Source organism: Somniosus microcephalus, chromosome 9 (genome assembly GCF_052327205.1).
Source record: "Somniosus microcephalus isolate GS21.2 chromosome 9, FLI_Smic_1.0, whole genome shotgun sequence".
In the NCBI taxonomy this organism is placed as follows: domain Eukaryota; kingdom Metazoa; phylum Chordata; class Chondrichthyes; order Squaliformes; family Somniosidae; genus Somniosus; species Somniosus microcephalus.
Genome location: NC_140995.1, coordinates 51971851 through 51999559, shown reverse-complemented (window position 1 = coordinate 51999559; position 27709 = coordinate 51971851). Strand labels below are relative to the sequence as shown.

Genomic DNA, 27709 nt, shown 5'->3' with positions numbered 1-27709 from the left:
CTACGAGTGTCACCACGCAGTAGCCGCCGATGTCCGCCGACTGGGACTCGGAGGCCATAGAAATCCGCTGGTGCGCAGGCAGGACTGGGGGAGAGCAGCGCCGCACCGTGTCGGGGTGGATGAAGCTCTCCGTGCTCCCAGAGTCAAAAAGGCAGATTGTATCGTGACCATTTACCTTAATGTCCATTGTGGAACTGGCCAGCTGGTGCGGTCTCGCTTGGTCCAGTGTAACGGATGCCAGCGTAGGGGTCGGTGTGTCGCTGCGGGTATCAGATGAGGCGGTGTTGGGGGCCTGCTGCGTTCCGGCTGTCGTCCAAGATGGCGGCGTCCATGATCCCCATGTGGCTGGAGGCGTCCAAAATGGCTGCTGTACTGGTGGTTCGCACATGGCCGGGGAGGCCCAAGATGGCGGCCCGCATGGCCCACATGCGGCGCTGCTGGGGTTCGGGGTGGCTTTGGCCCTGCAGACACTAGCGTAGTGTCCCTTGTTCCCGCAGCCCGAGCAGATCGCGTTTTTCGCCGGGCAGCGCGCTCTGGGGTGTTTTGCCTGGCCACAGAAGTAGCATTTCTGGCCTTGGGGCACTGCTGTCTGGCCTTGGGACACTGCTGCGGTAGTTGGGCCGTTGCTGGGGTGTGGCTGGGGTGGCACGGCGCTATGAGGCGGTCCTACCGTGTCCCAGGCTGTCATTCCCCGTGGCGTCCACGGTGCAGAGGAGTAGGCATCCATGCCCCGGTAGGCTGCATCCAATGATAGTGCGAGTTCAGAGGCCTTGTTGAGGTCGAGGTCACTCTGCTCCAGCAGTCGCTGTCGGGTGTAATTGGATCTGTGGCCCGCTACAAAAGCGTCCCGGATAAGTTCCTCTGTGTACACGACGGCCTTTACATCCTTACAACCACAGGCCCGGCCAAGCACAGACAGCGCCTGAAGGTATTCCACGGTCGATTCCCCAGGTTGTTGTTTATGACTCCCCAGAAGGTGCCTGGCGTACACTTCGTTCACTGGGCGCGTGTACTGGTCCTTGAGGAGCTTGATAGCATCCACGTACGAGGTCGCGTCTTGGATGACCGAGTACACTCGGTGGTTCACTTTGGAGGTCAGGACATCCAGTTCGTCCTCGTCCGATTTGATTGCTGCGGAGGCGGTCAGGAATTTTTCGAAACACTTAAGCCAGTGAGTAAACTTGGTGGATGAGTCCGCCTCCTGATGATCTAAGTCCAGGCATGCTGGTGTGAGGATCTTCTCCATTATAAAAATTTTGTTAATAAAATTGATGCGCTATCAATTACTCATAAAAGACTGAGAGTTAAGAGAGTAACTAAAGGCTTTTATTAACAAAAGAATGAAGGTCTGACTCGAGTGGTCGACCGGTCCAGAATGCAAAGGGGCTGGGGAGCAGTCACCTTTATACTAAGACTTGTGGGAGGAGTCAGCCGAGGCATGTCCAGGCATGTACACAGTGGAATACAAACAGTGGTTTACCACAACCCCTTATCCTTAGACTATGACCCCTGGTTCTGGACTCCCCGGCCATCAGAAACATCCTTCCTGCATCTAGTCTGTCCAGACCTGACAGAATTTTATAGGTTTTGATGAGATCCCCTCTCAATCTTCTAAACTCCAGTGAGTATAAGCCCAATCGACACAATCTCTCCTCATACGTCATTCCTGCCATCCCAGGTATCAGCCTGGTGAATCTTTGCTGCACTCCCTCCATGGCAAGAACGTCCTTCCTCAGGTAAGGTGACCAAAACTGCACACAATACTCAAGGTGCGGTCTCACCAAGGCCCTGTACAACTGTAGCAAGACATCCTTGTTCCTGTACTCGAACCCTCTTGCTACGAATGCCAACATACCATTTGCCTTCTTAACCGCCTGCTGCACCTGCATGCTTACCTTCAGCGACTGGTGCACAAGGACACCCAGGTCTCTTTGCACTTCCCCTTCTCCCAATCTATTGCCATTCAAATAATAATCTGCCTTCCTGTTTTTGCCACCAAAGTGGATAACCTCACATTTATCCACATTATAGTGCATCTGCCATGTTTCTGCCCAATCACCCAACCTGTCCAAATCGTACTGGAGTTTCCCGACATCCTCCTCGCAGCTTACCCTCCCGCCCAGCTTTGTGTTGTCTGCAAATTTGGATATATTACATCCAATTCCCTCATCCAGATCATTAATATATATTGTGAACAGCTGGGGTCCTAGGACCGATCCTTGCGGTACCCCACTAGTCACTGCCTGCCACTCGGAAAATGACCCGTTTATTCCAACTCTTTGCTTTCTGTCCGCCAACCAGTTCTCTATCCAAGTCAATACCTTGCCCCCAATCCCATGTGCCTTAATTTTGCATGCTAATCTCTTGTGTGGGACCTTATCGAAAGCCTTCTGAAAGTCCAAATACACCACATCCACTGGTTCTCCCTTATCTATTTTACCAGTTACATCCTCAAAAAATTCCAGTAGATTAGTCAAGCATGAATTACCTTTTGTAAATCCATGTTGACTTTGTCCAATCCTGTCACTGCTTTCCAAGTGCTCTGCTATTACATCTTTTATAATAGACTCTAGCATTTTCCCCACTACCGATGTCAGGCTTACCGGTCTATAATTCCCCACTTTTTCTCTACCACCTTTTTTGAATAGTGGGGTAACATTAGCTACCCTCCAATCCATGGGTACCGTTCCAGAGTCTATCGAGTTCTGGAAGATGACCAGTAATGCATCTACTATTTCTAGGGCCACTTCCTTAAGTACCCTGGGATGTAGACCATCAGGCCCTGGGGATTTATCGGCCTTCAGTCCCATCAATTTTCCTAACACCATTTTCCTACAAATACTGATTTCTTTCAGTTCCACCCTTTTATCAGACCCTATGTTCCCCGGCATCTCTGGGCGGTTATTTGTGTCCTCCTTTGTGAAGACAGAACCAAAGTATGTATTTAGTTGGTCTGCCATTTCCTTGTTTCCCATTATAAATTCCCCTGATTCTGACTGTAAGGGACCTACGCTTGACTTCACTAATCTTTTTCTCTTCACATATCTATAAAAGCTTTTACAGTCAGTTTTAATGTTCCATGCTAGCTTACTCTCATATTCTATTTTCCCTTTCTTAATTAATCCCTTTGTCCTCCTTTGTTGAATCCTAAGCTGCTCCCAATCCTCAGGATTATTGCTTTTTCTGGCCAATTTATATGTCCTCTCCTTGGATCTTATGCTATCCCTAATTTCCCTTGTTAGCCACGGTTGAGTCACCTTTTTTGTTTTATTTTGAGGGCAAACTGGGATGAACAAATTCTGTAGCTCATCCATTCGGTCTTTGAATGTTTGCCATTGCCTATCCACCGTCAACCCTTTGAGCGCCATTCCCCACTCAATCCTACCCAACTCGCTCCTCAGACCATCGTAGTTTCCTTTATTTAAATTGAGGACCCTTGTCTCTGAGTCAACTACTTCATTCTCCATCTTAATGAAGAAGTCGATCATATTATGATCGCTCCGACCCAAGGGGCCTCGTACAACAAGATTGCTAATTAATCCTTTCTCGTTACATAATACCCAGTCTAAGATGGCCTGATCTCTGGTTGGTTCCTTGACATATTGGTCCAGGAAACCATCCCGTAAACACTCCAGGAATTCCTCCTCCACAGTATTGTTACTAATTTGGTTGGCCCAATCTATATGTAGATTAAAGTCACCCATGATGACTGCTGTGCCCTTATTGCACGCTTCTTTAATTTCCCTTTTAATGCCATCCCCAACCTCCACCTTACTGTTTGGAGGTGTATATATCACTCCCACTAATGTCTTTCATTGCAATTTTTTAACCTCAGTTTCACATTTATAAATTTCTATTAGCGTTTTAAAAAATTCACTCAGAAAATTAAAAAGATTCTAACCATCTTCAACATTTTCGAGTTGTCTTCCAAGTTGTGTAAGGCTTTCTGGAGGACTTTCACCTTTTTTGAAGGAAAAATAAAACTACACTGTATCTCTTCTGAATCATCCACCACAACACAATACTTTCTGCCAGCAGAAAGCTTTTGAACCACCAGAAAAATAAATAGCCAATTAGAATTCGCTTGTAACTCTTTAAAATGACTGGCTTAACTGTTGGAGTAAAGCCTGTCGATTTATATAAACAGTTTTCCCCTTTGCACAGGCAACGAAATCATGGAATCAGAATCTTACAGCACAGAGGAGGCCACTCGGCCCATTGTGCCTGTGCCGGCTCTTTGAAAGATCTATCCAATTCGTCCCACTCCCCCGCTCTTTCCCCAAAGCCCCGCAAATGTTTTCTTTTCCAAATATTTATCCAATTGCCTTTTGAAAGTTACTATTGAATCTACTTCCACCGGCCTTTCAGGCAGTGTTCCAGATCACAACAACTCCCTGCCTATAAAACAAATTCTAGTCTCCCTCCCTGGTTCTTTTGACAATTATCTTAAATCTGTGTCCTCTGATTACCGACACACCCTGCCAGTGGAAACAGTTTCTCCTGAAGGAAGACACAATCTTCTGCCGATGTATGTTATATTAACTCAAATCCTCCACATTAGCTGTTAACGGATTTGTAAAACAAATAGCAAAATTCCAAACTTTATTTTCAGACATAAATACCACAATGGTCACCAGCAAGGACCATCCGTGCCCAAAACCAGTCGAAGTTCAAAATTGCTGGAATGCCTGAGTACTGCAGAAGCCACATCAATAACTTACGATGCATTACCGATTTAAAAAATGCTATTATTAAAAAGAAAAGTTGCAATGCTACTCAATTGTCGGAGTAGAAAATTGATTTAAGGCACAATTTTATTTTGATGATTTGTCTGAATTTTAAACTGGAATACTTCATTGAGTTCCTCGAGCTCTTTTGTCTTATTTTGTAGATGCAGGGGGTCGCCAAAATAAAGGATGTCGGAAGCATGATGAGCGGCATTGCTAATACAGGTCAGCAAGTCATTCCTGGCCGGGAAAGCACAGAGAATGTTACTCTTACAGTTGAAAAGACATGAATCAAATTCATGAGTTTGCTGCAGTTACAGTTCGAAGAATATGAATCGAGTTTATCAGGGCGTCACTGTTATGGCTAGGAGGACATGAACCGATTTCATACATCACGACACCTTCCATCTCTTCCCTCCATTATATCTGCTCGGTTGGTTATTAGGATGTTGCACTGGGAAGACTTACTTTAAAAACCCGAGGGAAACTTTTCTAAGCTGGCACTTATCGCTGCGATCTGTAAAGCTTAACCCATGCTGCTGTAAATAGAATGATTTATTACGATGAAGTGACTCATAATTTTCCACTGTTTACAGGAGCTGCTGACGTTAATACTGCTCCTTAATGTCTCTAAATATAATGCTTATTAACAGTTTACTTCGGCGTATATTGTGAATTAATAACTTTATGCAGGTAAGAACTAAATCTTGGTGCGGACTCTCCTGCTATAACATTTTTACAGCCCACGGCGGCCAGTTTCCATTTTACTCACTAACAACAGTAATCTAACAAACAAATTTACTGCCCCGCTGCTTTTACTCGCACTCAGATTGCCTGACTTTCCCTTCTGTTGGAGATTAGGTAATCATCCCCTGAGAATTCATGGGGCTGAAGTTGTCTCCCGTCACTGTGGTACAGTACATTGACACAGCAATGCGCTGGACTCCTAACCCCCCCCCCCCCCCGCCCCGCACCCCTCTCCCTCGGGTATTAAATTTACAAACCATGTCACTTTTCTTGGATGAATGTATTTGATTTGCAGGAAAGTAATTCTGCTGATTGCAGTAAGTGGGCTGTGGGGTCATTACCTGGGCAATGCTTTCAATTATGTCTTGCTGCAAATTTATTACACTTGGGCTTGGCACACGCTAATGATTTTTGATTTGGAATCTGCACAGTATTTGAGTAATTTTTCTTATTATTCATTCATGTGATGTGGGCATCGCTGGCAAGGCCAGCATTTATTGCCCGTCCCTAATTGCCCCTGTGAAGGTGGTGGTGAGCTGCCTTCTTCAACCGCTGCAGTCCGTGTGGTGAAGATACTCCCACAGTGCTGTTAGGGAGGGAGTTCCAGGATTTTGACCCAGTGACGATGACGGATCGGCGATATATTTCCAAGTCAGGATGGTGTGTGACTTGGAGGGGAACTTGGAGGTGATGGTGTTCCCATGCGCCTGCTGCCCTCGTCCTTCCAGGTGGTAGAGGTCACAGGTTTGGGAGGTGCTGTCAAAGAAGCCTTGGCGAGTTGCTGCAGTGCATTTTGTAGATGGTACACACTGCAGCCACGGTACGCCGGTGGTGGAGGGAGTGAATGTTTAAGGTGGTGGATGGGGTGCCAATGTTACGAAAGAAACTCCTGCCAACAATAAGAGTGAAAGTGGATTTCCATGGAATACAGGCAGGAGTGCAAAGCACAAAATGTCACTACACGCTGATTGTACGTAACTGATCCCTTCGTCTCACATCATAGAATCATAGAATGGTTACAGCACGGAAGAAGGCTATTCGGCCTATCAAGCCCGTGCCAGCTCTCTGCAAGAGCACTTCAGCTAGTCCCACTCCCCCCCCTCCCTCCCTGTAGCCCTGCAAATTTCTTTCCTTCAGATACTTATCCAACTCCCTTTTGAAAGCCGTGATTGAATCTGCCTCCACCACCCTTTCAGGCAGTGCATTCCAGATCTTAACCACTCGCTGCGTAAAAAAGTTTTTTCTTACGTCGCCTTTGGTTCTTTTGCCAATCACCTTAAATTTGTGTCCTCTGGTTCTCGACCCTCCTGCCTTTGGGAACAGTTTCCCTCTATCTACTCTGTCCAAACCCCTCATGATTTTGAACACCTCTATCAAATCTCCTCTCAATCTTCTCTGCTCCAAGGAGAACAACCCCAGCTTCTCCAGTCTATCAATGTAACTGAAGTCCCTCATTCCTGGAATCATTCTCTGCACCTTCTTTTCTGCACCCTTTCTAAGGCCTTTACATCCTTCTAAAGCATGGTGCCCAGAATTAGACACAATTCTCCAGTTGGGGCCGAACCAGTGTTTTATATAGGTTCAACATAATTTCCACACTTTTGTACTCTATACCTCTATTTATGAAGCCTACAATCCCCTTTTAAGCCTTTTTAACTGCTTTCTCAACCTGCCCTGCCACCTTCAATGATTTATGCACACATACCCCCAGGTCTCTGTTCGTGCACTCCCTTCAGGATTGTACCATTTAGTTCATACATCCTCTCCTCATTCTTTCTACCAAAATGTATCACTTCACACTTTTCTGTGTTAAATTTCATCTGCCACATGTCTGCCCATTTCACCAGCCTGTCTATGTCTTCTTGAAGTCTATCACTGTCCTCCTCACTGGTCACAATACTTCCAAGTTTTGTGTCATCTGCAAAGTTTGAAATTATGCCCTGTACACCCACGTCCAAGTCATTAATATATATCAAGAAAAGCAGTGGTCCTAGAACTGACCCCTGGGGAACGCCACTGTATACCTTCCAGTCTGAAAAATAACCATTCACCACTACTCTCTGTTTCATGTCACTCAGTCTATTCTGTATCCGTGCTGCCACTGTCCCTTTTATTCCATGGGCTTCACCTTTGCTGGCATGCCTATTATGTGGCACTTTGTCGAACACCTTTTGGAAATCCATGTACATTACATCAACGCATTAACCTCATCAATCCTCTCTGTTACCTCATCAAAGAACTCAATCAAGTTAGTTAAACATGATTTGCCTTTAACAAATCCATGTTGGCTTTCCTTAATTAATCCACACTTGTCTAAGTGACTGTTAATTTTGTCCCTGATTACTGTTTCTAAAAGCTTACCCACTACCAAGTTCAAACTGACTGGCCTGCAGTTGCTGGATTTATCTTTACACCCTTTTTTGAACAATGGTGCATTGCAATTCTCCAGTCCTCTATATCTAAGGAGGATTGGAATATTGTGGCCAGTATCTCCGCGATTTCCTCCCTCAATTCTCTCAGCATCCTAGGAATCCTCCCATCCGCTCCTGGTGATTTATCTACTTTGAGTACAGCCAGCCTTTCTAATATTGAGACCAGGAGGAATGCACCTGGAGGGAGCACAGTGAGAGCGGAGCAGGTAAAAGGAGCAGTCCTGAGCGGCAGGAGCCTGAGACCGGAAGGAGCGGACCTGGAGGGAGCGCAGTGAGAGCGGAGCAGTTAAAAGGAGCAGTCCGAGCGGCAGGAGCCTGAGACCGGAAGGAGCGGACCTGGAGGGAGCGCAGTGAGAGCGGAGCAGTTAAAAGGAGCAGTCCCGAGGGGCAGGAGCCTGAGACCAGAAGGAGCGGACCTGGAGGGAGCAGAGTGAGAGCGGAGCAGTTAAAAGGAGCAGTCCTGAGCAGCAGGAGCCTGAGACTGGAAGGAGCGGGCCTGGAGGGAGCGCAGTGAGAGCAGAGCAGTTAAAAGGAGCAGTCCGAGCAGCAGGAGCCTGAGACCGGAAGGAGCGGACCTGGAGGGAGCGCAGTGAGAGCGGAGCAGTTAAAAGGAGCAGTCCTGAGCGGCAGGAGCCTGAGACCGGAAGGAGCGGACCTAGAGGGAGCACAGTGAGAGCGGAGCAGTTAAAAGGAGCAGTCCGAGCAGCAGGAGCCTGAGACCGGAAGGAGCGGACCTGGAGGGAGCGCAGTGAGAGCGGAGCAGTTAAAAGGAGCAGTCCCGAGCGGCAGGAGCCTGAGACCGGAAGGAGCGTGTAGCGACCAATAGCATGTCATTCTATAGTGGACACTAGGTGGAGCCGTAGAGCTGTATATAGCTGTATGTATAAGACAACACTACCCAGCTATATATTATATTAAGACTACATTACCCATGAGGCTAGGCTACCCACAAGGCAGCAGTCAAGATGGAAGCCTCTACAAGATTCTGTACAAGTCCACATGTGCTCAATAAAAGTAACTAGCAAAAGCTAGCTGTGTTCATAAGAAGAATGTCTAGTTATTAATGAACATAACATGGTACCAGGGTGGTGAAGATCTGCTGAAAATTGTGAAAAGCGACATGGAGAATTTGAAGACACCAGAGCGTTTGAAACTCACAGAAAAAATCGACTACAATTGGCAGACTTTTAAACAGCAATTCGAACTCTACATTGCAGCCATCGGATTTGGTACGAAGCCAGACGCAAGGAAGATAGCGTTGCTGCTTACAGTTGCAGGCCCACAGGTGATAGACGTATTTAATACATTTGTATTTAATCCAGCGGAGAACAGAGACAAATTAGACGATGTGCTGCAGAAATTTGATGCACATTGTTCTCCCAAAAAGAATGAGACGTATGAAAGATACATCTTCCGCTCTCGGACACAGCAACAAAATGAGACTTTTGATAGCTTTATAACTGATCTGAAACTGAAAGCACAGATATGTAATTTCTCTGAGCTCAAAGCATCCATGATTCGTGACCAGATTGTGTTTGGTATTCATGATAAAAAAAGTCAGGGAACGTCTGTTGAGAGACACCGAACTAAATTTGGAAAATGCGGTGAAAATATGCCAAGCCAGCGAGCTAGCTCGAAAGCACACGCAGACTTTCAGTGAAATCAATAATGATGCGATTGTTATGAGTGATAATGCTGCTGTCGGTGCTGTGTCCTATAAGGGGAAGAAACGTGGGCAGAACAGAAATGAAAAGCAATCGGAGGATGAAATTTTTAATTGTAAACGCTGTGGTTACAAACACCAGTTAAGACAATGCCCAGCGTTTGGAAAAATGTGCTCAAAGTGTAATGGAAAAAATCACTTTGCCAAACAATGCTTTTCAAAAGTAAAAACGACGAAAGGGCAACGAGTTAATGTGATTGAGGACACTGATTTAAGTGAGACAATTTTTGTAGGAATGGTGTCATGTGACGATATCAAAAAAGATACAGAAAATGTGCAGCCCTCAGAAATAGACAATGCTGAACATAAAGTTAATGCAGTAAAAGAGTACAAATGGATGATCCCACTGCAGATAAATGGAGCATTAGTTACATTGAAACTGGACACTGGGGCAAAAGCAAACTTAATCAGTATGAGTGACATTAACAATATGAAAGAAAAGCCCAAAATACAGAAAAAGTCAGTACTACTGAAGGACTATAATGGACAGAAAATAGATAGCTCAGGTGTATGCAGACTTAAACTGACAGTCAAAGACAAAGTGCATCATCTCATGTTTTCTGTTGTGGCTGAAAGGCTTGATTCACTACTGGGTGACAAAGCTTGTGAGGACTTAGAACTGGTCAAAAGAGTCTACCGTATAAACTGTGCCATAAGCAGACCAGATGACTCGGTGGATTCTGTAGTGAATAATTTCCAGGATGTGTTCAAAGGATTTGGAGTTCTACCATTCACTTACAAGATCCAGCTAAAGCAGGATGCTCAGCCAGTGGTACATGCTCCACGAAGAGTTCCAGCACCCCTGCGTGACCGGCTCAAGAATGAACTGGACAGAATGACCACACTAGGAGTCATCAGGAAAGTCGAAGAGCCAACAGACCGGGTTAACTCCATGGTATGTGTAAAGAAAAAGAACAATGATCTAAGAATATGCATGGATCCAAAGGACTTAAATGCAAACATAAAACGTGAACACTACCAGATTCCCAAGCGAGAAGAAATCACCAGTGAAATGTCAGGTGCCAGATACTTTACAAAGCTCGATGCCTCACAAGGATTTTGGCAACTAAAACTGGATGAAGAGAGCACCAAATACTGTACCTTCAACACACCATTTGGCAGGTATTGTTTCCTCAGAATGCCTTTCGGGATAATATCTGCATCTGAAATCTTTCATAGAGCAATGGAACACATAATTGAAGGTCTGGAAGGAGTTCGGGTCTATGTTGATGACATCATCATCTGGGGCTCCACACTGAAAGAACACAATGAGAGACTGACTAAAGTGCTACAGAGCATACGCCGGAATGGACTGAAGCTCAACAAAACCAAGTGTCAGTTTGGCGTCCAGGAAGTCACTTTCCTAGGAGATAATCTATCTGGTAAAGGAATAGAGCCAGATATGGAAAAAGTAAACGCCATACTCATAATGCCCCGATCCACTGACAAAAAAGGAGTGCTACGCATCATGGGGATGATAAACTTCATTGGAAAGTTCATTCCTAACTTGTCAGCCAAGACAGCCTGTCTGCGAGACCTGCTACATAAAACAAATGAGTTCGCATGGACAGAAAGACATGACCAAGAGTGGATAAACCTCAAAACAGTGCTGACAACCACACCTGTACTCACCTTCTTTGACCCAACCAAAAGAATCAAAGTGTCAACGGATGCATCAAAAGATGGCCTAGGTGCGGTCTTGCTACAAGCAGAGGGTGAAGATTGGAAGCCTGTTGCCTATGCCTCCAGGTCTATGACTGATACTGAGTGTCGCTACGCCCAGATTGAAAAGGAATGTCTAGGCTTGGTAGTGGGACTAGAAAAGTTTCATGGCTACATATATGGACTTCCCACCTTCACAGTTGAGACAGACCACAGCCCTCTGGTTGCCATCATAAAAAAAAAACCTGAATGAGATGCCTCTAAGGATTCAACGACTCATGATGAAGCTGCAAAGATATGACTTTGAACTGATCTACACACCAGGCAAATACATAGTGTTAGCAGATGCACTATCCCGAGCACCCACAATGAGTCATGTGAGCTCTACTGAAGAAGACGTGGATGTTCATGTGAGTATGGTCACTGCTGCGCTGCCCATGTCAGACACAAAATCAAAGCAAATAGCAGAAGAAACAGTAAAAGATACAGTATTACAAACAGTAATAGAGAACATTCATCATGGTTGGCCAAAAGGTTCCTGTCCAAAATATTTTCACATAAGGTCAGAATTGAGTGTGTCAAGTGGACTATTACTAAAACAGAACAGAATAGTCATTCCACAGGCTCTACGTCAAGACATGCTCAAAAGGATTCATGAGGGACACCTCGGAATTGAAAAATGCAAAAGGAGAGCAGGAGACACTGTTTATTGGCCTGGCATAAATAAGGACATTGAGAACATGATAGGCAAATGTGAGACATGTCAGAAACACCAAAACAAACAAGCAAAGGAACCAATGATAGTAGCTGACATACCAACAGCAGCATGGCAAAAGGTTGGTATGGACCTTTTTCATTTAAATGGTAAAGACTATCTAATAGTGATTAACTACTATTCTAACTATCCTGAGATGGCGCTGCTCTCAAGCACCACAGCAAGCAGTGTCATAATGCATGTGAAATCCATCTTTGCCAGACATGGAATTCCCAGGATTGCCGTTAGCGACAATGGTCCATGCTTCAACTGTAAGGAGTGGCAACAGTTTACAGCACATTATGACTTTCAGCACATCACATCCAGTCCTTTGTATGCTCAGTCAAATGGTAAGGCAGAGAAAGGTGTTCAAGTTCTCAAGCAGCTACTGAAGAAAGCGACAGAAAGCAAGTCTGATCCTTATCTCGCCCTGCTGAGCTACCGAGCCTCACCTTTAGACTGTGGTTCTTCACCTGCTGAACTACTAATAGGTCGCAAGTTGCACACCACGCTACCCTGCTGTGCAAAAGAACAGCAAAGTGAGGAACTGAGACAGAGACTTCAACTGTTAAAGCTGAAACAGAAATCATACTATGACAAGTCATCCAAAACTCTAAAATCATTGACAAAGGATGATGTTGTCAGGAATGTGGATCCAGATGCATGGAACAGGAAAGCTACAGTTCTTGAGGAAGTAGGACCAAGGTCATACACTGTTAGAACTGAGGAAGGACAGATTCTCAGGAGGAACCGCCGTTCCCTCCTAAAAACACAAGAGACTATTCAAGACCAGATTGATGACAATGCCGCAACTGCATCTTGTCATTCACCGCCAGAACAATCTCATGAAGACACATCAGACTTACCCGTGTTGAGAAGATCCACACGTGAAGTAAAAGAGCCTGATAGACTTATTAATCTTTGAGTACAATGTAAAGCTTTGAAAATGTGTTGACTGTTTTGAAAATGTTTATGTTTATAGAGCACTAACAAAAGTGTTATTGATATTATCTTTATTGTTTTCTTGAAAGTTGATTGATATTGATTTTGTTAAACCTCAAAGAAAGGGGGATGTAGTGGTTAATAGCATGTCATTCTATAGTGGACACTAGGTGGAGCCGTAGAGCTGTATATAGCTGTATGTATAAGACTACACTACCCAGCTATATATTATATTAAGACTACATTACCCATGAGGCTAGGCTACCCACAAGGCAGCAGTCAAGGTGGAAGCCTCTACAAGATGCTGTACAAGTCCACATGTGCTCAATAAAAGTAACTAGCAAAAGCTAGCTGTGTTCATAATAAGAATGTCTAGTTATTAATGAACATAACAGAGTGGACCTGGAGGGAGCAGAGTGAGAGCAGAGCAGTTAAAAGGAGCAGTCCCGAGCGGCAGGAGCCTGAGACCGGAAGGAGCGGACCTGGAGGGAGCAGAGTGAGAGCGGAGCAGTTAAAAGGAGCATGCCCGAGCGGCAGGAGCCTGAGACCGGAAGGAGCGGACCTGGAGGGAGCGCAGCGAGAGCGGAGCAGTTAAAAGGAGCATGCCCGAGCGGCAGGAGCCTGAGACCGGAAGGAGCGGACCTGGAGGGAGCACAGTGAGAGCGGAGCAGTTAAAAGGAGCAGTCCTGAGCGGCAGGAGCCTGAGACCGGAAGGAGCGGACCTGGAGGGAGCGCAGTGAGAGCGGAGCAGTTAAAAGGAGCAGTCCCGAGCGGCAGGAGCCTGAGACCGGAAGGAGCGGACCTGGAGGGAGCACAGTGAGAGCGGAGCAGTTAAAAGGAGCAGTCCCGAGGGGCAGGAGCCTGAGACCGGAAGGAGCGGACCTGGAGGGAGCACAGTGAGAGCGGAGCAGTTAAAAGGAGCAGTCCCGAGCGGCAGGAGCCTGAGACCGGAAGGAGCGGACCTGGAGGGAGCGCAGCGAGAGCGGAGCAGTTAAAAGGAGCAGTCCCGAGCGGCAGGAGCCTGAGACCGGAAGGAGCGGACCTGGAGGGAGCGCAGCGAGAGCGGAGCAGTTAAAAGGAGCAGTCCCGAGCGGCAGGAGCCTGAGACCGGAAGGAGCGGACCTGGAGGGAGCGCAGTGAGAGCGGAGCAGTTAAATGGAGCGGCAGCAACTCAACAGAGGCAGTTTTTGAAAAAGTGACGACAGAGTAAAAAAAGTGACATTGGCACAAGGGAAGGAGCTGATTGGTGAGTAGCTGGTGAGTGTATTTTTTAAAAATTTATAAATGTATTTCTTCTAAGTTAGTTAATAGCCTATTAAATAGAGGGAAAGAGCTGATTGGTGAGTAACTGGGGGGGGAGGGGTTTGTTAAGTTTTAAGTTTATTTCTACTGGGTTAGTTCTTAGTCTATTAAATAGAGGCATGGCAGGGCAGCTCAGTCCCATGGAGTGCACATCCTGTGCTATGTGGGAAGTCCTGGATGCTTCGCATAGCCTGGGCGACCACATGTGCAGCAAGTGTCACCAGCTACAGCAACTCGAGCTCCAGGTTTCGGAGCTTGAGCGGCGGCTGGAGTCACTGCAGTGCACCCGCGAGGCTGAGAGTCGCACCGCAGTTTAAAAGTATGCAGGCAGAGAGGGAATGGGTGACCGCCAGACAGAAGAGGAAGACCAGGCAGGTAATGCAGTAGTCCCCGAGTGCATCTCGCTCTCCAACCAGTATTCCGTTCTGGTTACTAGTGACGGCGATGGTTCCTCTGGGGAGTGCAGCCAGAGCCAAGTCCACGGCACCACGGGTGGCTCAACTGTACAGAGGGGGAGGCAATAAACTGGAAGAGCAATAGTGGTATGGGATTCAATAGTTAGGGGAGCAGAAAGGCGTTTCTGCGGCCGTAAACGTGACTCTAGGATGGTATGTTGCCTCCCTGGTGCCAGGGTCAAGGATGTCGCTGAGCGGCTGCAGGACACTCTGAGGGGGGAGGGTGAACAGCCAGAGGTCATTGTCCATATGGTACCAACGACATAGGCAGAAAGAGGGATGGGATCCTGCAGGCAGAGTTTAGGGAGTTAGGAGAGAGATTAAAAAGCAGGACCTCAAAGGTAGTAATCTCTGAATTACTCCCAGTGCCACGTGCTAGTGAGTACGGGAATAGGAGGACAGAACAGATGAATGCGTGGCTGGAGAGATGGTGCAGGAGGGAGGGCTTTAGATTCCTGAGGCATTGAGACCGTTTTTGGGGAAGGTGGGACCTTTACAAGCCGGACGGGTTACACCTCAACAGAGCCCGGACCAATATTCGCGCGGGGAGGTTTGTTAGTTCTGTTGGGGAGGGTTTAAACTAACTTGGCAGGGGGATGAGTACCAGCATATAGGATGAGTACCAGCATATAGGAGTAGAAGAGGAATCAGGTGCATAAAAGAGTGAGTGTGTTGGATAGTACTAGAGAAGATAGTACTAGAGGCGGTAGTAGTACCATATTAGATAGCAGCAGACTAAGAAAGACTACGAAAAATCCAAAAATGGGTTTAGAATGCATGTACGCAAATGCACAAAGTGTGGTGAAAAAGGTTGGTGAGCTACAAGCACAATTAGCTGTGTGGCAATATGATGTTGTGGCAATAACGGAAACGTGGCTTAAAAATGGTGAGGACTGGGCACTTAATATTCAAGGGTACAAGGTGTTCAGAAAAGATAGGGAAGGAAAAGAGGGAGGTGGGGTGGCAGTGCTGATTAAGGAAGACATTGTAGTGTTGGAAAGGGAGGATGTTCTTGAGGGGACAAGGACAGAATCTATTTGGTTAGAGTTGAGGAGCAAAAAGGTATGATCACGCTATTGGGGTATTCTATGGGCCTCCAAATAGTGAGAGGGAGGTAGAGGAGCAAATCTGCAGGGAAATCGCAGAGATATGCATGAGCTATAGAGTGGTGATATTGGGGGACTTTAATTACCCAAATATTGATTGGGATAATACCGGGGTAAAGGGAAAGAAGGGGAAGGAATTTCTGAAATGTGTTCAGGAGAATTTCCTTGACCAGTCTGTTTTTGGCCCATCTAGGAAGGAGGCATTGCTGGATCTGGTGCTGGGGAATGAGGTGGGCCAGCTCGGTCAACTACTTGGGTACGAGTGATCATCGTGTCATAAGATTTAGATTAACAATGGAGAGGAGCAATCTAGAGTGGAACTTCTAAACTGGAATAGGGCTAACTTCAATGGGATGTGAAAAGATCTAGCCAGGGTAAAATGGAACCAAAGACTGACAGGAAAAACTGTAACGGAACAATGGGTGATCGTTAAGGAGGATATGTTCCAAGTACAGGCTAGGTACATTCCAACAAGAGGGAAGGGTAAGGGAACCAAAGCAAGGACTCCTTGGATGACAAGGGAGATAGAGAAGATGATGAAACAAAAAAAGAGGGTGTATGATGCATGTCAGGTGAATTCTTCAGGGGAGAACCAGACCAAATACAATAAGTTGAGAGGGGATGTGAAGATGAAAATTAGATTGGCAAAGAGAGAATATGACAGTAGAATGGCGGTTAACAAAAAAGGGAACACAAAAATCTTCTACCGGCATGTAAACAGTAAGTGGGTAATAAGAGGCGGGGTGGGGCCTATTAGAGACAAACAAGGTGATATATGCTTAGAGGCGCAGGTCAAGGCTAGAATACTCCATGAGTATTTTGTATCGGTGTTTACTAAGGAGGTGGATGCTGACAAAATATCGGTAGCAGTGGAAAAGGTAGAAGCAATGGAAGGGGTGAAAATTGATAGACAGGATGTACTAGAAAGGCTGGGTATGCTTAGAGTGGACAAGTCGCCTGGTCCAGAAGGCTTGCATCCCAGGTTGCTAAGGGAATTGGGGGAGGAGATAGCGGAATGGCTTGCCATAATTTTCCAATCTTCCCTAGATGCCTGAGGATTGGAAAGTGGCAAATGTGACACCATTGTTCAAGAATGGGTGTAAGGCCGGTCAGTTTAACATCAGTGGTGGGTAAAGTTTTAGAAACAATAATCAAGGAAAAAGTTAACGGGCATTTGGAAACGTTTAAGCTAATTAAGGAGAGCCAACACGGGTCTGTAAAAGGAAGATCGTGTTTGACTAATCTAATTGAATTTTTTGATGAAGTAACAGGGAGGATTGATGAAGGGAATGCAATGGATGTTGTCTACATGGATTTTAGGAAGGCTTTTGACAAAGACATAGAAGGCTGGTTAACAAAATTGAGGCTCATGGAATAGGTAGGTCAGTGTCAGCTTGGATAAGGGATTGGCTTAAGGACAGAAAACAGCGAGTTGTGGTAAATGGCTGTTTTTCAGACGGGAGGCTGGTAGACAGTGGTGTTCCCCAATGGTCAGTGCTGGAGCCACTGCTTTTTTTGATATATATAAATGACCTGGATATTGGAATACAGAGTAGAATTTCTAAATTTGACGATGACACCAAACATGGCGGGGTGGCAAATAGTGATGATGATATCAATCAACTGGAACAGGACATAGAAAGGCTAGCAGAACGGGCAGACAAGTGGCAGATGGAATTTAATACAGAGAAGTGTGAGGTGATGCATTTTGGAAAAAGGAACAGGGAGAGGCAATATCCACTTAATGGCACAGTTTTAAAGAGTGTGCAGGGACAGAGGGACCTGGGAGTTAATGTGCATAGGTTCCTGAAGGTGGCAGGACATATTGAGAGAGTGGTTAGCAAAGCATATGGGATCTTGGGCTTCATAAATAGAGGTATTGAGTACAAAAGTAGAGAAGTTATGCTGAACCTTTATAAAGCGCTGGTCAGGCCACAACTGGAGTATTGCGTCCAGTTCTGGTCACCACACTTTAGGAAGAATGTGAAGGTCCTTGAGAGGGTGCAGAGAAGATTTACCAGAATGGTTCTGGGGATGGGGAATCTTAGCTACAAGGACAAGTTGGAGAAACTGGATTTGTTTTCATTAGAGCAAAGGAGGTTGAGGGGTGATTTGATAGAGGTGTACAAGATTATGATGGTTTGGATAGGCTAGACGGGGAAAGGCTGTTTCCACTAGTTGATGGTACAAGGGCCAGGGGTCACAGATTGAAGGTTTTAGGCAAGAGATACAGGGGGGATGTGAGGAAAAACTTTTTTACGCAGCGAGTGGTGATGACGGAAGTGGTGGAAGTGGAGACACTCAATGTTTTTAAGGGGAGACTGGATAGGCACTTGAGGGAAATAAACTTGCAGGGCTATGGGGATAGAGTGGGGGAATGGGACTGACTGGATTGCTCTACAGAGAGCCGGCACGGACTCGATGGGCCGAATGACCTCCTTCTGTGTCGTTATGAGTCTATGACTCTATGACCTCCTCTTTATCTTATTCTAACCCCTAGTTTTGGTCTCCCCCACAAGCGGAAGCATCTTCTGTACGTCTACCCTATCCAATCCCTTCATAATTTTAAAGACCTCCATCAGGTCATCTTTCAGCCTTCTCTTTTCCAGCGAAAAGAGCCCCAGCCCATTCATTGCTTCCCTCTCTTCCTCCAAAAAAGCAAGATACACGGGTATTCCCAACGTGCCCTCTTTAGAATGGGAAGGGAGGAAATGGGAGCCCCGCAGTAGAAGGCACAAAGATAGAGGGAAAAGAAGTAGACATGAGTGACAAAACATGAGCGTAAGTATGTCACTAATGCAAAGAATGGAATGCAGGCCTGACAAACCTTCATATAAATATTAAAATGAAGCACTCATCTGTTGCAGGAGGGAGCTTCTACCAACAAAAAATGCCTCTATCGGAAGCACTGGTATGGAAGGTGACATCGTTAGAACAGATGCGATGGAGATGGAGAAACTGGGAGAATGAAATAGAGTCCTTACAGGAAGCCGGGTGGGAGGACGTGTAATCAAGATAGCCGTGGGAGTTAGTGGGCTTATAGTAGATATTGGTTGACAGCTTATCCCCAGAAATGGAGATACAGAAGTCGAGGAAGGGAAGGGAAGAGTCAGAGATGGACCATGTGAAGGTGAGGGAGGGGTGGAAATTGGAAACAAAATTGATCAAATTTTTCAGTTTGGGGTGAGAGCAGGAAGCAGCACCAACACAGTCATCAATGTAACAGAAATAGAGGTGAAGGAAGGGACCTAAGTAGGACTGGAACAAAGAATGTTCCACGTATCCCACGAAAAGGCAGGCATAGCTAGGACCCACATGGGTTCCCATAGCAACAGCTTTTATTTAGAGGAAGTGAGTGGAGTCAAAGGAGAAGTTATTCAATGTAAGAACAAGTTCAGCCAGGTGGAGGAGGGTGGTGGTGGATGGGGATTGGTTGGGCGTCCATCCAAGGAAGAAGCGGAGCGCCCTCAGGCTGTCCTGGTGGGGGATGAAGGTGCAGAGGGACTGGATGTCCATGGTGAAAAGGAGACGGTTAGGGCCAGGAAACTGGAAACTGTTAAAGTGGCGGTGGGCGTCAGAAGAATCGCGGATGTAGGTGGGAAGAGACTGGACAAGGGGAGAAAAAAAAAGTTGAGATAGGAAAAATTAAGTTCCGTGGGGCAAGAACAGGCTGAAATGATGTGTCAACCATGGCAGTCCTGTTTGTGGATCTTGGGAAGGAGGTAGAAGCAGGCTGTGTGGGGTTGGGGGACTATGAGGTTGGAGGCCATGGAGGGAAAATCTCCAGAGGAGATGAGGTCAGTGACAGTCTGGGAAATGATGGCTTAATGTTCGGTGGTGGGGTCATGGTCCAGGCGGAGGTAGGAGGAGGTGTCGGAAAGTTGATGTTCAATCCCCACAAGGTAGAGGTTGGTTTGCCAAACAACAGCAGCGCCATCCTTGTCAGCAGGTTTAATGACAATGTTGGGGTTGGATCTGAGAAAACCAAGTGTTGCAAGTTCAGAGGGAGGTAGGTTAGAGTGAGTGAGCAGAGTAGAAAAATTGAGATGGCCGATGTCATGCCGGCAGTTCCCAATGATAAGATCAAGCGGGGGTACAAGGTCAGAGGGAGGGGTCCAGGTGGAACTAGAATTCTGAAGATGGAAGAAAGGGTTCGCTGTGCGGAGGGAAGACTCCTGGTCAAAGAAGTGGGCACGGAGGCGAAGGTGACAGAAGAAGAGCTCAGCATTGTGCCGAGCTCGAGATTCATTGAGGTGGGGGCATAGGGGATGAAGCTTAGGCCTTCATTAAGCACTGATCGCTCGGGGTCAGAGAGTGGAAGATCAGAGGTTATAGTGAAAACACGGCAAGGGGTGAGATTGGAAGGAGGGATGGGATCAGAGGAAAGTGAAGGGGAAGAAGGATGCGGAGGGGCGCTGGTATCCAAGAGTTGTTGAAGCTTTTGTCTACTTGACACGGGACCAGTACTTGTGGAGGCTGTGCATCACAAAGCTTGCTTATATACTACACCTGATGTCCATTGTTACTAGCGCAAGACCACCATATCAAAGCAACTCCTGACTGATTGGCTAAAAGCACTCCTTCCCGCAATTATTGGTTGTACCTTGCATTAACAATAATAAAAAGAAAATCGGTGACTTGGAGTGGAGCAGCAATGAACTGATATGAGGTTCACTGGATTGTAATGAGAAGGAGTGGGAAACCTGCACTTCTTTTATGACCCTAACCAAGGGGCACTGTGGCCAAATGCAGTGCCACTACCATTCCCCCATTGACAACACTGAGATAAACCATGGAACTGTGGCCCACATATTTTGGTATGCAGCTGACAGGAAGTCCTACATTTAGGATTTTTGGTCTTACATTCCAACTAGAGTTAAAGATGCAGATCATAAACTCATTTCACTACAGAAGTCATGTAACAAAATAAAACTGTTGTTTGAGGGGTTTGTATGAGGCAGCAAAATGGAGGAAGGAATGTTTTATAACAACAACAGAAAAAGCCAGAAACACACAGCAGGCCATTTAGCAATTGTGGAGTAAACCAACATGTTGATGCCTATTCCTTGGCAGGCCTCTCACTACCTTTGTTTCCATAATGCTTTTTTCAATCCTTGACTGAGATGATCTGTCACATAATCTCAGTCATTCCACCAATACTTGACCTGTGTATGTTTGTTTTTTTTCCTTCTTTTTCCCGATTCTATTAACATGCTTTGTCACTAAGATTGAGACCATCTGTTCAGCTGCCTCTGCCGCTTCCTTCCCTTCCCCTAGCCACCAGGCCAAACTTCCACTAAGGTGCCCGCTAGCCATAGCCCTGAACTCACATAGGAACATAAACATAAGAACATAAGAATAAGAGCAGGAGTAGGCCATTCGGCCCCTTGAGCCTGCTCCGCCATTCAGTAAGATCATGGCTGATCTGATCTTGCCTCAACTCCACTTTTCTGCCTGTTCCCCATAACCCTTGACTCCCCTTTAGTTCAAAAATCTCTCTATCTCATCCTTGAATATATTCAATGACTCTGCCTCCACAGCTCTCTGGGGTAGAGAATTCCAAAGATTCACGACCCTCTGAGAGAAGAAATTCCTCCTCATCTCCGTCTTAAATGGGCGACCCCTTATTCTGAAACTATGCCCCCTAGTTCTAGATTCCCCCATGAGGGGAAACATCCTTTCAGCATCTACCCTGTCAAGCCCCCTCAGAATCTTATATGTTTCAATAAGATCACCTCTCATTCTTCTAAACTCCAATGAGTATAGGCCCAACCTGCTCAACCTTTCCTCATAAGACAACCCCTTCATTCCAGGAATCAACCTAATGAACCTTCTCTGAACTGCCTCCAATGCAAGTATATCCCTCCTTAAATAAGGAGACCAAAACTGTACGCAGTACTTTAGGTGTGGTCTCACCAACGCCCTGTACAGTTGTAGCAAGACTTCCCTACTTTTATACTCCATCCCCCTTGCAATAAAGGCCACAGGGTGGGCTTAACAAAGCCAATCAGGGGAAAATAACATCGCTGGGGGCGGGACGAGAACCCAGAAGGCAGCAGTCCCGCCCCAACTCGTCTCAATGAGTAAAATCCAGCCCTTTGTGTCCTCCTCACAACTTACTTTCCCACCTATCTTTGTATCGTCAGCAAATTTGACTACAGTACACTCGGTCCCTTCATCCAAGTCATTAATATAGATTGTAAATAGTTGAGGCCCCAGCACTGATCCCTGTGGCAACCCACTAGTTACAGTTTGCCAACCTGAAAATGACCCATTTATCCCGACTCTCTGTTTTCTGTTAGTTAACCAATCCTCTATCGATGCTAATATATTGCCCCCAACACCATGAGCTCTTGTCTTGTGTAGTAACCTTTTATGTGGCACCTTATCGAATGCCTTTTGGAAATCCAAATACACTACATCTACTGGTTCCCCTTTATCCACCCTGCTCGTTACATCCTCAAAGAACTCTAGTAAATTTGTCAAACATGATTTCCCTTTCATAAAACCATATTGACTCTGCTTGATTGTATTATGATTTTCTAAATGTCCTGCTATTACTTCCTTAATAATGGATTACAGCATTTTCCCAATGACAGATGTTAGGCTAACTGGCCTATATTTTTCTGCTTTCTGTCTCCCTCCTATTTTGAATATGGGCGTTACATTTGCAGTTTTCCAATCCGTTGGGACCTTTCCAGAGTCTAGGAAATTTTGGAAGATTACAACCAATGTATCCACTATATCTGCAGCCACTTCTTTTAAAACCCTAGGATGCAGGCCATCAGGTCCAGGGGACTTGTCAGCCTTTAGTCCCATTAGTTTGCAGAGTACGTTTTCTTTAGTGATAATGATTGTTTTAAGTTCCTCCCTCCCTTTTGCCCCTTGATTTTCCACATTATTGGGATGCTTTTAGTGTCTTCTACCATGAAGACAGATACAAAATATTTGTTCAAAGTCTCGGCCATTTCCTTGTTTCCCATTATTAATTGCTCAGTCTCATCCTCTAAGGGACCAACATTTACTTTAGCTACTCTCTTCCTTTTTATATACTTGTAGAAGCTCTTACTGTCTGTGTTTATATTTCTTGCTAGTTTACTCTCATAATCTATTTTCTCCCTCTATTATTTTTGTAGTTATCCTTTGCAAGTTTCTAAACATTTCCCAATCTTCTGGCCTACCACTAATCTTCGCAACATTGTATGCCTTTTCATTCAATTTGATACCCTCCTTAACTTCCTCAGTAAGCCATGGATGGTTCCTTATTCTCGTGGAGTCTTTCTTCCTCACTGGAATATATCTTTGTTGAGAGTTAGGAAATATCTCCTTAAAAGTCTGCCACTGCTTATCTACCGTCTTACCTTTTAATCTATTTTCCCAGTCCACTTTAGCCAACTCTGTCTTCATACCCTTGTAATTGCCTTTATTTAAGTTTAAGATACTAGTTTCAGACCCAAGTTTCTCACCCTCAAACTGAATGTGAAATTGTATCATGTTATGATCACTCTTCCCTAGAGGATCCTTTACTATGAAATCATTAATTAATCCTGTCTCATTACACATTACCAGATCTAAACTAACCTGTTCCCTGGTTGGTTCCACAATGTATTGTTCTAAGAAACTGTCCTGAATACACTCTATGAACTCGTCCTCAAAGCTACCTTTGCCAATTTGATTTATCCAATCAATATGAAGATTAAAATTGCCCATGATTATTGCAGTACCTTTCTTACAAGCCCCCCATTATTTCTTGATTTATACTCTGTCCCACACTGTATCTACTGTTAGGGAGCCTATAGACTACTCCCACCAGTGACTTCTTTCCCTTATCTCCGCCCAAACTGATTCTACATCTTGATCTTCCGAGCCAAGATCATTTCTCACTACTGTACTGATCTCATCCTTTAGTAACAGAGTTACCGCATCTCCTTTTATTTTCTGCCTATCCTTCTGAAATGTCAAATACCCCTGAATATTCAGTTCCCAGCCTTGGTCACCTTGCAGCCACGTCTCTGTAATGGCTATCAGATCATACACATTTATTTCAATTTGTGCCGTCAATTCATTTATCTTGTTACGAATGCTGCGTGCATTCAGATAAAGAGCCTTTAATTTTGTTTTGTTACCATTTTTCCCTACTCTGACCCTATTTGCTGGTGCACTCTTATGCTTGTACGCTCTGTCCCTTCCTGTCACACATTGGTTATCATTACCCCTATCGCTACGCTGCACTATTGCCTTGTCCTTTCTCTTTAACTTTCTAAGTTTCCCATCACCTGAACCTCCCCCTCCACTATTTAGTTTAAAGCCCTATCTACAGCCCTAGTTATTCGATTCACCAGGACACTGGTCCCAGCACAATTCAAGTGAAGCCTGTCCCAACGGAACAGCTCCCTCTTTCCCCAGTCCTAGTGCCAGTACCCCATGAATCAAAACCCATTTCTCCCACACCAATTACTGAGCCACGCATTCAACTGTCTGATCTTATTGACCCTATGCCAATTTGCTCGTGGCTCAGGTAGTAATCCAGAGATTATTACCTTTGTGGTTCTGCTTTTTAATTTAGCCCCTAGCTGCTCATACTCACTCAGCAGAACCCCTTTCTTAGTCCTACCTATGTCGTTGGTACCTACGTGTATCATGACAACTGGATCCTTCCCCTCTCACTCCATGTTCCTTTCCAGCCCCGAGGAGATGGCCTTAACCCTGGCACTGGGAGTGACAGGAGTAAGCCATTTAGCCCCTCGAGCCTATTCCACCATTCAATGATCTGCGACCTAACTCCATATCTTTCTCTAGTTTCTCTCCTATCTTGCCTCATGCCCTCGCTGAGCTCATCTTGTCCATGAGACCCACCTCCTGCTCCCTCAAACCTATTCCTACTAAACTGCTGACCACCCAATCTCCCTTCCTGTCTCCCATGTTAGCTGATATTGTTAATGGTTCTCTCTTCTCAGGTACTGTCCCCCTCTCCTTCAAATCTGCCGTCATCACCCCTTTCCTCAAAAACACAACCCTTGACCCCCCTTCGTCCTTGCAAACTACCACTCCATCTCCAACCTCCCTTTCCTCTCCAAAGTTCTTGAACATGCTGTCGCCTCCCAAATGTGTGCCCATCTTTCCCAGAACTCCATGTTTGAATCCCTCCAATCAGGTTTTTGCCCCTACCACAGTAACAAAATAGCTCTTATCAAAGTCACAAATGACATCCTATGTGAATGTGACAATGGTAAACTATCCCTTCTCATCCTTCTCGACCTGTCTGCAGCCTTTGACACAGTTGACCACACCATCCTCCTCCAATGCCTCTTCACCGTCGTCCAGCTGGGTGGGACTGTCCCTGCCTGGTTCCATTCTTATCTATCCAGTCATAGCCAGAGAATTACCAGCAATGGCCTCTCTTCCCTTTCCCGCACCATTACCTCTGGTGTCCACCAAGGATCTATCCTTGGCCCCCTTCTATTTCTCATCTACATGTTGCCCCTTGGCGATATCATCCGAAAACGCAGCATCAGTTTCCACATGTATGCTGACGACACCCAGCTCTACCTCAACACCACTTCTCTTGACCCTTCTACTGTCTCCAAATTGTCACACTGCTTGTCTGACACCCAGTACTGGATGAGCAGAAATTTCCTCCAACCAGATATTGGGAAGACCGAAGCCATTATCTTCAGTCCCCACCGCAATCTACATTCCCTAGCCACCGACTCCATCCCTCTCCCTGGAAACTGTCTGAGGCTGAACCAGACTGTTCGTAACCTTGGTGTCATATTTGACCCCAAGATGAGCTACCGGCCACATATCCACGCCATAACTAAGACCACCTATTTCCACTTCCGCCACATTGCCGGATTCCATCCCTGCCTCAGCTCATCTGCTGCTGAAACCCTCATCCATGCCTTTGTTACCTCTAGACTTGACTATTCCAATGCATTTCTGTCTGGCCTCCCACATTCTACCCTATCTAAACTTGAGGCCATCCAAAACTCGGCCGCCCGTGTCCTAACTCGCACCAAGTCCCGTTCACTCATCACCCCTGTTGTCGTTGACCTACATTGGCTCCCGGTTAAACAATGCCTCAATTTTAAAATTCTAATCCTTGTTTCCAAATCCCTTCATGGCCTTGCTCCTCCCTATCTCTGTAATCTCCTCCAGCCCTACAATCATCTGAGATATCTGCGCTCATCCAATTCTGGCCTCTTGAGCATCCCCCGAGTTTCATTGCTTCCCCATTGATGGCCGTGCCTTCAGCTGCCTTGGCCCTAAGCTCTGGAATTCCCTCCCTAAACTTCTCCACTTCGCTACCTCACCCTCCTCCTTTAGATGCTCCTTAAAATCTACCTCTTTGAGCTTTTGGTCATCTGTCCTAATATCTCCTTATGCGGCTCGGTGTCAAATTTTGTTTTATAATGCTCTTGTGATGCACCTTGGAGCGTTTTACTACGTTACAGGTGCTACATAAATACAAGTTGCTGTTGTTCACCTGTTGTTACTCAGTTTGGAAAAAGGACCAGCCTGAAATGATAAATAGCCTGTTCTGTTTCAGCCATGTATGTAGTATCAGCTGTGGCTCAGTCAGAAGGTTATGGGTTCAAGTTCCACTCCAGAGACTTGAGCACAGAAATCTAGGCTGATGCTCCAGTGCAGTACTGAGGGAGTGCTGCCCTGTCGGAGATGTTGTCTTTCAGATGGGATTTAAAATGAGGCCCTGTCTGCTCTCTCAGGTTGACGTAAAAGATCCCATGGCACTATTTCAAAGAAGAGCAGAGGAGTTATCCCCGGTGTCCTGGCCAATATTTATCCCTCACTTAACATAACAAAAACAGATTACCTGGTCATTATCACATTGCTGTTTGTGGGAGCTTGCTGTGTGCAAATTGGCTGCTGTGTTTCCAACATTACAACAGCGACTGTACTTCAAAAGTACTTCATTGGCTGTAAATTGTTTTGGGACATCCTGAGGTCATGAAAAGCACTATAAAATGCAAGTCTTTATTTTCATTTTTTCCCTACATTAAACAGTTACCACAGTTCAAAAGCACTTAATTGGCTGTAAAGCACTTTGTGACGTTCTGAGGCTGTGAATGGTGCTATGTTAGAACATAATATAAGAAATAGGAACAGGAGTCGGCTCATTTGGCCCCTTGAGCCTGCTCTGCCATTCAATAAGATCATGGCTGATCTTCTACCTCAACTCCACTTTCCCGCCCTATCCCATAGCCCTTGATTCCCTTAGTGTCCAAAAATATATCGATCTCAGCCTTGAATATCCTCACCAACTAAGCATCCACAGCCCTCTGGTATAGAGAATTCCAAAGATATAAATGTAAGTCTTTCTTTTTTCTTTCTCTCCACAGATACTCACTGACCTTCCATAAGTTTTCAATTTTTGTTTCAAATTTCCACCATTTGCAGTTTTTCTTTTGTTTTTTATTTGAGAAAGGCTTTGAATTCATGTTGTCCAATCAAACATGGTGAGAGTTATTGATTATTATTAGTCATGATTAAATTCCAGAGAAACAATTGAGAAGAGGCAACAAACACAAATAAGGAACCTGTATGGCCCGTGGGGGTGGTCGCTCTGGCTGCCTGCATCTCTTGCCTAGGTGTCCCTGGAGAAGGAGTACACAATGCCTGCCGGTATGCTTGAGCTAGCGCAGGGACTGGAGGGCATGGTGAATATAGATAACAAATATAGATTGATTCCGGGGATGAGAGGGTTGTCCTACGAGGAGAGATTGGGTAGATTGGGCCTATAATCTCTGGAGTTTAGCAGAATGTGAGGTGATCTCATTGAAACACATAAGACTCTGAGGGGGATTGACAGGGTAGGTGCTGTGAGGATGTTTCCCTTGG

At 45.7% G+C, this 27709-nt stretch overlaps 1 protein-coding gene across 1 annotated transcript in view; it reads left to right on the top strand.

The window, feature by feature from the left end:
• The first annotated feature begins 5399 nt into the window (after positions 1-5399).
• The window catches only part of lmbrd1 (LMBR1 domain containing 1), a 351792-nt gene continuing 329482 nt past the window's right edge, over positions 5400-27709 (top strand). The window contains exon 1 of the mRNA XM_085996567.1: positions 5400-5420. Within this exon, the coding sequence (XP_085852693.1) occupies positions 5415-5420 (6 nt within the window). The 5' untranslated portion in view covers positions 5400-5414. The remainder of the gene's footprint in view (positions 5421-27709) is intronic.